We start from the raw sequence: 14,723 nt of genomic DNA, 5'->3' as shown, positions 1-14,723 counted from the left end.
CTGAGTTTAACGCTATAATTTTAAAAACTATATTAGTATAAATAAATATATATATATATATATATATATATATATATATATATATATATATATATATATATATATATATATATATATATATATATATATATATATATAAGTGTTATTATTATTATTATAAAAGGGGGATTTTACCGTTTAATACCGGTTTGTCAATTTTAAAACTTAAGTCACAGTCAAAATCTAATGCAAAAATATTAAATATAAATAGAACTTATTTTAAAGCGTAAAGTAAATGATGATAAATAAAATGCGATAATTAAAAGTGCGATAAATTAAAGTGTACGATAAATAAAATTACGATAAAAGTACGATGAGATATAAAATAAAGGAATTATGCTTATTTAAACTTCCATAATCATGATGTTCGACGTGTTGATTTTAATTTATTACCAAGGGTTAATTGTTCTTTGTCCTGGATCATTTGATACGTCCATCTGGTTTTTGTCCATAATGGTCCGTCAGACATAAATATAAAGTGCGAGTGTCCTCGTCAAATCAACTTTATACCCGAAGTCAAATATTCTAACTAATTGGGGACTTAAACTGTAACAAGGTCTTATTACTTTGTTAATGATTACACCAGGTTATCGACTGCGTGTAACCCAAGGTTTTAATACGTAGTTAACAATTACACCAAGTGTCCTTGTATGTAATCCACCCCTGTTTTAATGAGTCCATTGACTATTAATTCATTCCCGTGTCCGGTTAAATGAACGATTATTAGTATTTATAAATATCCCACTCATCGTGTCCGATCGAGTGTATGTGGTTATTTATAAATACATCAAATTGTAAATCTCTATATTAAATGAACGAACTATCATTCATTTAAACAAATATAAAGCCCATCAATAGTCCATAGTCCAATTTCTACAAGTGTCGGTCTTTTGTCCAAACCCCAATTATGGTCCAAAGCCCAATTACCCAATCTTATTATTTAGTCTAACATCACGATTACTTCGGCTTAAATAAACATAATAATAACTTAGCTACGAGACATTAATTTAAAAAGGTTGAACATAACTTACAATGAGTATTAATCGCGTAGTGTTACACGGACAGAATTTTGACTTACAAACTTAAAACTTTTGCCACTATAACCTTATTATTATTAACTTAATATTAAAATTATAATTATAAAATATAAATATATATATATATATATATAATGAGAGAGTGAGAGAGATTGATGAATTTGGTGTCTATAATTCGGCAGAAAACGTTGCAATTTATAGGGCTTGGCCTCACTTTAGCTGACATGCGATCGCATGGATTTTGTGCTTCCAGGCCATGCAATCGCATGGCCTTCTGATCCAGCTCACAATCACTTGTCTTCTTGTTTGCCGACGTTTTTATTTAATATATATAATATATATATAATTTTATGAATTATTTATATATTATATTATATTCATGTGCATAATTGACTTGTAATTTTAGGCCCGTTGCGTCGCGCATTGATAGTTGGTTCAGGTCCCGGTTTTGGATTTTCGAACGTCCTTTCGTACGATTTAATATCGTGTACTTTGCGTTTTGCGGCTTGTACTCTTGTAATTTTGAGACGTTTCTCTTCAATAAATTGAACCACTTGGATTGTACTTTGTACTTTTGAGCTTTTTGGTCATTTGCGTCTTCAAATCGTCGAATCTGTCTTTTGTCTTCGCCTTTTATATTTTAAACGAATATCACTTGTAAATAGAACAATTGCAACTAAAAGCTTGTCTTTCTTGAAGGATAATGCTATGAAATATATGTTCGTTTTTAGCATTATCAAATATTCCCACACTTGAGCGTTGCTTGTCCTCAAGCAATATAGAACTTGAATATAACTTTACTAGAATCACCTCTTTATTCTTCACACTTTGTACATCAGTGATTTTAATACGGAGGTATGAACAATGGTAGTAACGATGTGGTTTACAGTCCCAAAAATATATATTATCATGTGTCTATTTCTTCAAACATTTATAAAAGCAGCGCATGTATTCTCAGTCCCAAAAATATATATTGCGAAAGCATTTAAAAGGGGAGCAAATGAAACTCACCATACTGTATTTTGTAGTAAAAATACATATGACGACATTGAACAAGTGTAGGGTTGGCCTTGGATTCACGAACCTAGATCAGTAATATATATCAAATAATGTAATGAACCTATAATAATAAATCAACTTTTAATTATATAATAATTTTACTTGTTATATATATATATATATATATATATATATATATATATATATATATATATATATATACTTTCATATTTGTTCTATTATTTTAAAAATTTATAAGTTGTATTAAGATAGGAAGTTAAATATATTTATATTATTCATTTTAAATAACTATTTAATATTTATTATTAAATTACTATAGTAAGTTTATTCCTATAAGTATTCATTAAAATATTTTAATATTTATAATAATATATTAATAATAATGATAACATTAATAATTATGATAATACTAATATTAGAAATAATAATGATAAAAGTGATAATAATAATAATAATAATAATAATAATAATAATAATAATAATAATAATAATAATAATAATAATAATAATAATAATAATAATGTTAATAAAAATAATGATATTAATAATGATAATAATACTAAGTTGTATTATAATAATTATGATTATATTATTATATTTTCATAATCTTCGTGTTTAATTTTAAACTAATGATTATAATCTCTTATAACTTTAATTTGTAATCAAAATCACAATTTTACATGTGTTCATATTATTATAACCAATTTTTATAATCTTTATCACATCATCATTTCTTATATATTTACGTTATTAACATGTTTAATATCTTTGGAATCATAATAATAATACTAGCAATAATAATACAATAATAATAATACTAATAATAATAATATTAATAATGATAATACTAATAATTTTTAAATGATAAAACTAGTAATAATAATGATGATATCATAAAATATATTAATGATAATAATAATCATATTGTTAATAATAATAACTAACACAACAACGATAATAATAATAATAATAATAATAATAATAATAATAATAATAATAATAATAATAATAATAATAATAATAATAATAATATTAATAATAATATTAAGGAAATAATAAAATAAAATAACTACCTCATAGTGTAAGCCCCTAAAAAAAATTGACACAACCCGGGTTCGAACCCGCGACCTCTCACTAACCCGACACACCATCAAACCACCCTTCCATTTCTGTTTTTCTGAAGTTTATAGCAACCCAAATCTATTTAACTTGTTTCCCTTTGTATTCCTCATCTCCGTGAAATCAAATTGACCAGAGAACCGTATCCCAATCAAAACCATTAATTACTAGTATGATTTAGACCTTGTGATGAAACAGAAAACAACCATGATGTGTTGAATTTAATTACATAACAGAAAATAAAATAAAAAAGCTGAAGCAGGAAGAACACGATGAGCAACCTATCATCTGATTTTGAATTTAAGACGATTTTAGGTTGAAATTATAAAATGAAATAGGTTTTAAATCATTCCTAGAAACTCTATGAGTTATCAATTTAATCAGAAATATCAAAACGAGTTCGAATTCCTCATGAACAAAATGTTTGACTTTTTGGATTTAAAACTTTGACTTAAAAATTGGAACTCGATAAATGGAATTGAAATCTCAAACTTTGCAGAAAGATTGTTTATAGAATTCCTAACAAAACCTCATTTATAGATTTTGATAATTCGTTTGAAAATGATCTTTTGTAAAATTGAATACAAGAACAGAGCTGAAAACTGTTTTTTGATATATATATATATATATATATATATATATATATATATATATATATATATATATATATATATATATATATATATATATATATATATATATATATATATATTAACAAATTAACAGCTGTTAGAGGTAATTGAGATTGATATATGATAATGTGAGTTAATTTCGTTTTGTTTACAACTGGAATGGATCCATTATATAGCAATATGAGTGTCGATTTCATCAGACAACAAGGACAGTGAATAAGATAAAAATACAAAGTTTGAATGCAACTGCTAACAGATTTTTGGCTGTTATTGTGATCTTAGAGTCGTGATTTGTACTTGTTTGAACAGAAAAGAAATCATCTACAGGTTGATAAGGATTTGAAACAGAATACGTTTTTTTTTATTTGTGTGATATCTGTATATAATCGTATATATATATTTATTTGTATAAGCATTTATATATATAAATATATAACTGTATTTTATATATATTATTTATATATATATCTGATTTTCTATATCTGTATTTATTTATATATATAACTGAAATTTATATATATATTTTTTTATATATATCAGTGTTTGTATAATTATATATATCGATTATATATATATATATATATATATATATATATATATATATATATATATATATATATATATATATATATATATATATATATATATGTGTGTGTGTATATTAAATATATAATGAAACATAATAACATTAATTATATAAACATCAATATTAATTTTAATAATAATAATGAACCTAATAATAATAATAGTAATAGAAATGATAATAATAATAATAATAATAATAATAATAATAATAATAATAATAATAATAATAATAATAATAATAATAATAATAATAATAATAATAATAATAATAATAATAATAATATTAATTTTACTTGTACATATCAAGTTTTACATATTCATATATATATTTTATATAATAATATTAATTATTCAAATATTCATATTAGTGTTTATAATGAAATTATTATTAATAATATTAACATAACAATTATATTCAAACTTGTAATTAAATTTAATATATTACAATTTATAAATTTTATCCTAGTTACTAATTATATAATATATATTATATAATAACTTATATTAAATATTTAATATTTATAATTTACAATATATATAATATTATTTATGTTCAGAATTCATATATATATATATATATATATATATATATATATATATATATATATATATATATATATATATCTATATATATATATATATTTTTTAATAGCAACTTATTTATTCTGTATTTTATTTTTACATTATTAATTCCAATTGATTGGAGTGCATTTTATTAATTCAAAATAATATCTATGTATACTTATATTTATATTGATATCTATATATTTATTTACAAACAATTGTTCGTGAATCGTCGGGCACACTCAAAGGGTAATTGATTGTATGAACATAGTTCCAAAATTTTCGAGACTCACCATTACAGACTTTGCTTATCGTGTCGAAATCATATTAAGATTAAGTTTAATTTTGGTCAGAAATTTCCGGGTCGTCACATAAATAAAGTAATTCATATCACACACTTTTTCTCAAACAAAGAAACCAACTAAACTTGCTTGATTGTGTATGTCCACGACATGATAATTAAAGGAAATGACATGAATTTTTCAATTTAAAAGAATATATATCAAATGAATTTGAAATGAATGATCTGAGGATCGGGTTCTTAGATCTGAACAAGGAATATTCATTTGTCAAAAGAAATATGTTCTTGATATATTTGCTAAAACGGGGATGATCGACTACAAACTAGCCAAGACCCATGCAGTTCCAAATCAGAAGTTGTTTATAGAAGGAGTTGAACCTGCAGATCAAGAAAAATATCAAAGAATTGTTAGAAAGCCGATCTACCTTGCTTATACTCGCCCATATATAGCATATTCCATTAGGAGTTTCCAGCCAATTTATGCATCAACCGCAAGTACATCATATTGAAGATGTGTGGAGAATCATCAGATACCTCAAAGGAACATATGGACATGGAGTTGTATTCAAAAACAACACACACCTCAAAACTTAACTATACACAAATTCAAGCTGGATGGTGAAAAGAGAGACAAGAAATCCACATCATGGTACTTCATCTCAGTCGGTGAGAACCTTGTTACGTGGAAACTAAAAAACAAAAAGTTGTAGCTCTTTCAAGTGCTGAAGCCGAGTTCGAAGGAATAGCACGAGGTTTTGGATCCGAAAGCTACTAACAAAGATAGGATTTCACCATAAGGGGACACGAGCAGAATAATGTGCGACAATGAGGTTGCAATGAAGTTTTCAGAGAATCCAGTTCAACGTGATCGAACAATCCATATTGAAATAGATGGACTCTTCATTAAGGAGAAACTCGAAGCAGAAATAATCTCAATGCCATTTGTGAGATCAAAAGACTAGCTCACAGATATTCTCACCAAATCAGTCAACGGAAGACTTCAACGAAGTTCTTGTCAAGTTGAATATCGGAAATCTCACTATTCAACTTGACGGGGAGTGTTAGAATTGAAGTCACATAAGTACAGTAAAATAAAAACAGTCACATTCCTTGATTAGCATTATTTAATAATGATGAGGAAAGATATAGGCTCATTTGCCTTTCATAGATTAGGTACCGTTTTATTTTCTATTATAAATAGGTAGTCAAACCATCGTACAAAATGAACCGAAATGAATCGAGAATAAATCTTAACATCATTTTTTCTTTTCTTTTTTTTCGGCGTAAATAACAAGAACTTTTATAACATTCCGTAACGTTTTCGAAAAGAAAAAACTAAATCAACAAGAAGTACAAAAGAGGACCGGTGCGGCTTGTACCTAGAAAGAAAAATCAACAAACTATCTATACCGAGCCACGACCAACCTAAACCGAATCTAAACAATATGAATACCAGTTTCCCGAAACCGAAACTTAACCAAAAAAAACAAAGAAGCAATTTAACCGACGAAATACATATGCTAGAGATTACAACAAAACATGAACACGTGAGACCGAAAAAAGAACTCATAAGTCTTTAATGAACACGTTGAATTTAGCCATTTTCGCACCTTGAACCACGTTTTCCTTACGTTTTTGCTTAGACTTATTTATAACAGGCGTACGCGGGAGATCACTAGAATTAATGAGATTGACCGTAACCGGCTCACAACCATACTCGTCATCATACTGTCAAAAGCTAAGAAGGCCTCGTCGGTCATGTTATGCATTGACGACATTGTAGTACCTCCATTTCCCGAGACCGCAAAGCCACTCTTCTTGACTTCCTTGTCTGCCATAAACAGATTTTGAATGGCATCCACGTAGTCCATATCTTCTTTGTAATCAACAAGCTTAAAAGAACCCGATGTAAAAGTTACATTCTTTCTTGACCGCAAATTCACATCCTCGAATTGATCCCTACGCACATTTCGATTGTGCCTAGGGATCAAATCGAAGATGTGAATTTGCGGTTAAGAAAGAATCTAGCTTCTACATCGGGTCCTAATTTCGAAGAAACTTAATATTGAATCAGCAAACTCTTATATGTTGTCGTATTTAGTATTACATGTTTTTATTAATCAATTAACATATTTATTATAATCCTTGCATTGAAGGTATTGTATTATTTTATATAAGTTAATCGGATTGTGTAAAATAAACATTAAAATTACTTTACTATAGTATATATGCAACAATTATGAAATTAACAAGAAAAACATATCAACAGCTTAAATGTACCAAAAAAATTACCTTTTCGTGTATAATCTTTGCTTTAAGAAGTTTATCACAAATTTGACTCGCATCTGGACGTTGAGTTGGATCCTCGTGTAAACAAGAGTACGCTGCTTTTGAGAACAACTTGAATGATTCCGGATCCATTTGATTCCACAAATCAGGATGTATTATTTCTCTTAAGGTTCCATTTTCATAATGTTTTTTTGCCAATGGAGCAAGCAACTTATTATCTTCAAATGCTTTTCTCCCACACAACAATTCAAATAAAACAACACCCAACGAGTATATATCCGTCTTGTGGGTCACACCTTTACTAGTTTCAATGGCTGGGTCCATATACCCATGTGTACCAATAACATCGCCAATGTAAACTTGGTCCTTTCGGTCTACTGAACGTTTGATTGAATGTTCAAATCCAGATAGCCTTGGATGGTATAAATGACAATCCAATATAATTGTGGAGCTGTTAATATTACCATGTATTATATAATAGCCCGCACCTAAATCACCATGGATATAAACTATTGCATCTGCTAGATAAAAAGATAAATACAGTCTGTGAAACCAACTCAAGGTAGTAGGGTCGCTTAGATACCTCACAAGACTTCCATTGGAACATGCGCGATATATGATGAACTTTTCATCTTTTTCATCACAATAACCAATTAGCTCGACAATATTTGGATAACTGAGAGTAGAAAGCATGAAAATCTCGGTCCAGAACTCAACGTCTCCTTGCCATTGGTTACGACCTAACCTTCGAGCAGCAATTTTTATAGACTTACCCGAGCGAGTGATTTTACCTTTATAGACATTTCCAAAACCACCTTTCCCGATGATATTTTTTTTAGCGAAGTTGTTTGTGGCTTCTAGTATTTCTTCAAGTGGGATTTTTTTTGTCAGTGAACTCTGTCAATGTAGATTCCATTTTTCTAGTAATCAACTGAAAACTAGAAAGCGCAAAAACAATGACTTAAAAATAAGAAGAAAGTAGTATATCAAGATCGCATCGCACACCATAGAGAGAGTTGACTTGCATTTATCATACTCAAAATCACGCACGAGATTTTTCATGGAAACATGAAATCACATTTACAGGTAAATATTTAAATCAAGAAAAAAATTAAAATTTCAAAGAAAACATTTAATGAAAACAATTCCAGTTCCAGGCCTGGATGTCAACTTCCTCAACAATTTGAAGCCCGTAGATACTGCTAATGGACCTTCAAAGCAACTTCTAATTTAACAATTCAGTAACCAGCTGGATGATATGTTAGGCAACAATTATTAATAAATACAATTAATTAATGATCGCAAGTATCATGCCTGGGCTGGAGATAATAATGCTTCAACTGACAACTATTTCATTATTATTACTCCGTATCATAACTAAACAGTTCATTAAGTAATTAAAAATTAACATACGACGTGTTAGGTTTTGATTATTATTTCTTGAATATTGTCGAATTAATAATTAATACTCTGTAATTTTTGGTAAAATTTTAAATTGTGGAAAAAACTTGTTTACCAACTCTAATTTTAGGTAATATTAACTTAGAATAAGGTTTGACTGTTTCCATGAAATCGTGACAAACAGAGTTGTACCATTTGCAGTTTACTGATGCCCAGTTTAGAGGGGTGCCAAACATCCTTGACCGTCAAGGGCCCTTGCCTAGCGGTATGAGAGGAACCCTTCAACCAAGAGGTTGTGGGTTCAAGCCTCACTTGAAGCACCCAATGGCATCAACATGTTTTTGAGACGTCATACACTCTTTCATATGTGTGAAGATGAAGAAAGACGAAATTAGAGTGGGCCTAATATTTTATTTTTGGATATATAGTAAATGTGAATTGTATCGTTAAGTTGTCAATCCAGTTTTCCAGTTCTTCAATAATTGAATGGGAGTGGTCTTACACTCTTACCAACAAAGTAGACTAAATACGAAAGGCAAAAATGCTGTATATTTCTCAGGCATGGCATACAGCCACACACATTAAATTCTTCATAGCATTCGTAATGAGCTTCATCCTGACTTTGACAAAGTTGTAGATCGGAATGCTCATTGTAGTGTTTTATAGAACCTTGTACAGAATAACAAACGAAACATCCAATTAACGAGCACCCTATATAAACACAAATACTCTGTTTGAGGTTACAATAGATCAGATTGTTTTAATCATCTCATGCTCTCTCTTGTATATCATCTATCACGTATTATTTTTTTGTACAGCAAACACGCTTCCAACCAATTACAAATAGTCAACCATGGGACTTAAACTCACAGCTTCAATGTTTTCAATGTTGAGTTACCACAATACCACTAGGCCAAAGGCCCTTTTTTCAGTGATCTAAGTAATTGTCACATATATGAGAGTTTAAACCATGAAAATACCATAAAAGCAGATACATTACACAGGACCAACATTAATCCCTTTATTATTTTGACAATCAAACTTTAGGGAGAATTTCTGCTTGGAGGTTCAAACTTGTCTCAGCTTCTCTATCACAAAACAAAATTTAACAAAACATCCGTCCAAAAAATATATCCTAGTACATATCAGTTTTCCGGAAATATATAACTCCAGATGCACCCACAACACCATAATCAACAAATTATTCAATTTTTTTCAAACTATAACAAGAAAACAGGGGGAAAGTATGTCGTCTAGGCGTTGTCCTTGGCGATCTTCTCAGCCTTAGCAATGACCTCATCAATTCCACCAACCATGTAAAACGATTGTTCTGATAAGTCATCATACTTCCCATCCAACACTCCCTGTACAATTAACGATGTAATTTTTTCGTTAAAAACAACTTAACGAGTCGTTAAGTTTAAAATAATATAAATCAGAATTCAAACTGACCTGGAAACTACCAATGCTTTCCTTCAACTCAACATATTTACCAGGGGCACCAGTGAAAACTTCAGCAACATGGAAGGGCTGACTCAAAAACCTTTGAATCTTGCGAGCACGGGCAACAGTCAACTTATCGTCTTCACTAAGTTCATCCATACCAAGAATGGCGATAATATCTTGAAGATTTTTGTAGTTCTGAAGAACTTTTTGTACACCACGAGCTGTGTTGTAGTGCTCCTCTCCCAAAATATGAGGTGAAAGCATACGAGATGTAGAATCAAGAGGATCCACAGCAGGATAAATACCAAGTTCAGAAATCTGTTAAATAACAGAATCACTTTAGTGCATTTACAAAAACACCAACAAAAAAAAGACAACATTACAGTGTTGTTTGTTTTTCAGTTTGCAGATCTTATTATGTCTTATGTTTGCACGGTCACAAGCGTTTTTATTGCAAACTGTTTGTTTATCTGAAGACATAAGATGATATAATGTCTTATTCTGTATACAACCTCGCACAACCTCGCAGACTTAGAAATATGCTTCTAAGTGTTACAGACAGGATTAAGTTATTTTGCAGACATAAAAACAAACAGTCTTTACAGCATACAGACCTTTAGACCACGTCTTCTTACAGACATGGTCTGTAGATATTCAGACAAAAACATCTGAATAAACAAACAACACCTTAATGAAGCTTACCTGTCGAGATAAAACGGTTGTGGCATCCAAGTGAGCAAAAGTTGTGGCGGGAGCAGGATCGGTCAAATCATCAGCGGGCACATAAATGGCTTGAACCGAAGTAATGGAACCCTTCTTAGTTGTTGTGATACGTTCTTGAAGGCCTCCAAGATCGGTAGCCAAAGTTGGTTGGTAACCGACAGCAGATGGAATACGACCAAGCAAAGCAGACACCTCAGAGTTAGCCTACAGGATATGAGAACAAGATTTTAATCAATGAGACTTTATTAATAGTTGTAGTGAAATGGAGGTTAAGTGAGATGATTATACCTGAGTGAAACGGAAAATGTTGTCAATAAACAAGAGCACATCTTGACCTTCAGCATCTCTGAAATGTTCAGCCACGGTTAAGCCGGTTAGCCCGACACGAGCACGGGCACCTGGGGGTTCATTCATTTGACCGTACACAAGAGCACACTTGCTCTCACTCTAGAATATGAAAAGAAAAGGCAAAAGTAATAAGAAAACATAACTCATGAAGTCATAATATGCCATATGAATTAAAATGAGCATTCGATTACATACCTGCTTGTCACCTAGCTTGATGACACCACTCTCCATCATTTCTCTGTACAGATCGTTACCCTCGCGGGTACGTTCTCCAACACCAGCAAAAACAGAGAAACCACCTGGGCAAACCAAAACACAAAATGGTTAACACCAAATGTCAAAAAGTAAGTGTTTGCACCTATTCATAAAAGCCACCTACCATGGGCCTTGGCAACGTTGTTAATAAGCTCCATGATCAGCACAGTTTTTCCAACACCAGCACCACCAAACAAACCAATCTTTCCTCCCCTTTGATATGGTGCAAGAAGATCGACAACCTATAAGATCATAATAAAGATTACATCACAAGATCATGTATCACAATGATGAACTTGGAGTACAAAAGTCATCCTTGAAGAATGAAGAGACAAAACACTAATATGACTCTTCCATTCATGACTTACCTTAATACCCGTTACAAGGATCTGTTGTTCAGTTGCCTGCTCAACAAAAGCTGGTGCTTCTCTATGAATTGGTAGATAGTGATCGGTTTCTGTTCAAAGTAATTGAGTATATGTTACATGTAAGATGATATAATTAAGAAGAGATGAAACTATGCAAGTGATGCTGCGCAATGACAAATAATGCACTTACTGATATCGCCTCTATGATCGATAGGCTCTCCAATAACATTGATGATACGGCCAAGAGTAGCTCTGCCAACAGGTACCTACAATCATAAGAACAAAAATTCATGTTAACAGTCATGAACGAAAAATCTTATAAAACAAAATCATATCCTGGAAACACAAGTGTTTGGCCAGGCTGATAAAAAAAAAAAGTAACTAATTCTGGTTTAAAACCTTTTTTAAAATGATCTACAAATAAGTTGAACAATCAGCCACTCACCCCATATTTCTAAAAATTACCACTTTATATTTTTTTTAAACTTCAAATTGCAACAAACAGATTACAAAAAATTTACAATCAATTTACCATTAAAGAGTCACAAATTTTAGCTACAACTTAACCTACATTGGCATATAATACAGTACAAATACAGATCTAATCAAAACCCAAACATATACACATCAAAATAAGTTAATATACAGATCTCAAGCATCAAAATTGTAATTTATTATTTTTAGCTGAAAAAATATACTTCTAAAGGTGTAAAACAGTCTTACAGTGATAGGAGATCCGGTGTTGAGAACACGTTGACCTCTAACAAGTCCTTCAGTACCATCCATAGCAATAGTCCTAACCATATTCTCTCCCAAATGCTGTGCGACCTCCAAAACTAATCTAATCGAGTTATCCAAAACCTCTAAAGCAGTAAGGATCGGAGGTAATCCTTCACTAAACCTAACATCAACAACAGCACCAATAACCTGACACACTTGACCGATTGAACCAGCGCCGGTGAACTCATCGGTGATCTTTCCATCATGAGATCCAGAAGCAGGAGTTGCCGGTGGTTGAGATGGAGCTGCACCGGCGGATGTGGCGTAGTTGACTGCACGGTTTAGGAAGTATCCGGTAGGGTTAGATTTAGGTTGTGATCGTGTGCGTGTAGCAGATCTGGTGGCGTGTGTGAAAGGAGATCTGGATGGAGATCGATGGACGGAAGAACGGAGGAGGGTGGCGAGTAGCCGCCGGGAAGACATGGCGGAGTTGTGTATTCGTGTGTGTGTGTGTGTGCTAGGGTTTGAAATGTGTGGATAGAAATGTGTCTCGCGTGAGACTCTGATCTGAAATGTAACAAATTTTGGTGGCTTTTTCTACGCACAAACAATCGCTAGATATACGCCTGGTAAAATACGAATAAAACAGTAGTAGGGGCTTTTACCTTCTTTTTTTCATTTTAGGAGAAATCGAAAGTAATTAAACGGATTAAAAAATACAGTAATACGAGTAAGTTTTTTTGTATTTTTATTTTAGGTAAAAAGGAACAAATTTATCTTGATATTGTTAAGAAAAGCGACACCGAATTATAGCAAACCGCTAGTAATAATTGAAATAACGACAATAATAGGACACCGAGATTTAACGTGAAAAACCCCAATAGGGTAAAAACCACGGGCAAGGAAAGAAACGTTTCACTAATAAGAATAATAGGAATTATACTTCTCTCTAATTACAAGGATAAACATTAATCTTTATATCTCTTGTAATTAGGAGTTACCACTTTAACTCTTTATTAACTCTCTTTTAGTACACAAGAACACTTGTGATTTTGAGATGCTTAAATGAGATATATGATGCATCTATTTATAGCAAAATGGAGAATGTTTGGTGAGTATGAAAAGCAAGAGCCTCCATGGCAATAGTTGTGAGCATAACATACATGTGGTATTTGACCATTAAATTCACCAACCAAAGCCATCATATTTGACAATCTCCCACTTGAAGATTCGATTAAAGCGTAATCAATCTTCACACGATAATCCTTCCTTGCCAATGATGTTGCTTACGTTTCCGCTAGGCCGCATGAGGAACGGCACCAAATAAACTTGTCACGGTTGATTGACTTTGTTAGAAAATCAGCTACATTGTCGTCATTATGAATTTTCTGCATATCCACGGTTCCTTCTTCCACTTTCTCACGAACGAAGTGATACTGAACTCGTATATGTTTTGTCTTTGAAGTAAATGCCGGATTCCTTGCAAGATGCAAGGCACTCTGGTTGTCACAAAATAGAGTGATATTCTTTTGTTTTTGCCCGAGTTCCTCCAACAACATCTTCAACCATACCGCCTCTTTAGTAGCTTGAGTAGCTGCTACATATTCTGCCTCTGTTGTTGAAGTGGCTACAACTGACTGCAGTTTTTAAACCCAGCTTACTATTCCACCACAAAGTGTGAAAACATATGCAGTGGTAGATTTACTTTTATCGATATTACCTGCATAATTTGAATCAACATACCCTTTGACAATAAATTCCGGTTCCCCATAACATAATGCAACATCTAAGGTTCCCTTGATGTATTTAAGGATCCTCTTTACTGCATTCCAATGCTCTTTACCAGGATTCGCCATGTACCGACTAACTACTCCCA

General features: G+C 31.3%; 2 protein-coding genes across 2 annotated transcripts; both read right to left on the bottom strand.

The window, feature by feature from the left end:
- Positions 1-6,946: 6,946 nt before the first annotated feature.
- Positions 6,947-8,648, bottom strand: LOC139900427 (probable serine/threonine-protein kinase PBL28). The gene is made up of 3 exons (XM_071883199.1): positions 8,592-8,648; positions 7,590-8,483; positions 6,947-7,189 (listed from the first exon to the last, which is right to left on the bottom strand). Exons 1-3 carry the CDS (start codon positions 8,646-8,648, stop codon positions 6,947-6,949), a joined length of 1,194 nt encoding a protein of 397 aa, XP_071739300.1.
- Positions 8,649-9,990: 1,342 nt separating this feature from the next.
- On the bottom strand, positions 9,991-13,436 carry LOC139902508 (ATP synthase subunit beta, mitochondrial-like). Its single transcript, XM_071885122.1, has 9 exons — positions 12,851-13,436; positions 12,318-12,393; positions 12,128-12,216; positions 11,884-12,001; positions 11,700-11,803; positions 11,445-11,603; positions 11,136-11,360; positions 10,440-10,751; positions 9,991-10,351 (listed from the first exon to the last, which is right to left on the bottom strand). The coding sequence occupies exons 1-9, from the start codon at positions 13,328-13,330 to the stop codon at positions 10,241-10,243; spliced, it is 1,674 nt and encodes a 557-aa protein (XP_071741223.1). The 5' UTR covers positions 13,331-13,436; the 3' UTR covers positions 9,991-10,240.
- Between the last annotated feature and the right edge of the window lie 1,287 nt (positions 13,437-14,723).

Source organism: Rutidosis leptorrhynchoides, chromosome 3 (genome assembly GCF_046630445.1).
Source record: "Rutidosis leptorrhynchoides isolate AG116_Rl617_1_P2 chromosome 3, CSIRO_AGI_Rlap_v1, whole genome shotgun sequence".
NCBI lineage: Eukaryota > Viridiplantae > Streptophyta > Magnoliopsida > Asterales > Asteraceae > Rutidosis > Rutidosis leptorrhynchoides.
This window is presented reverse-complemented; position numbering and strand designations above follow the sequence as displayed.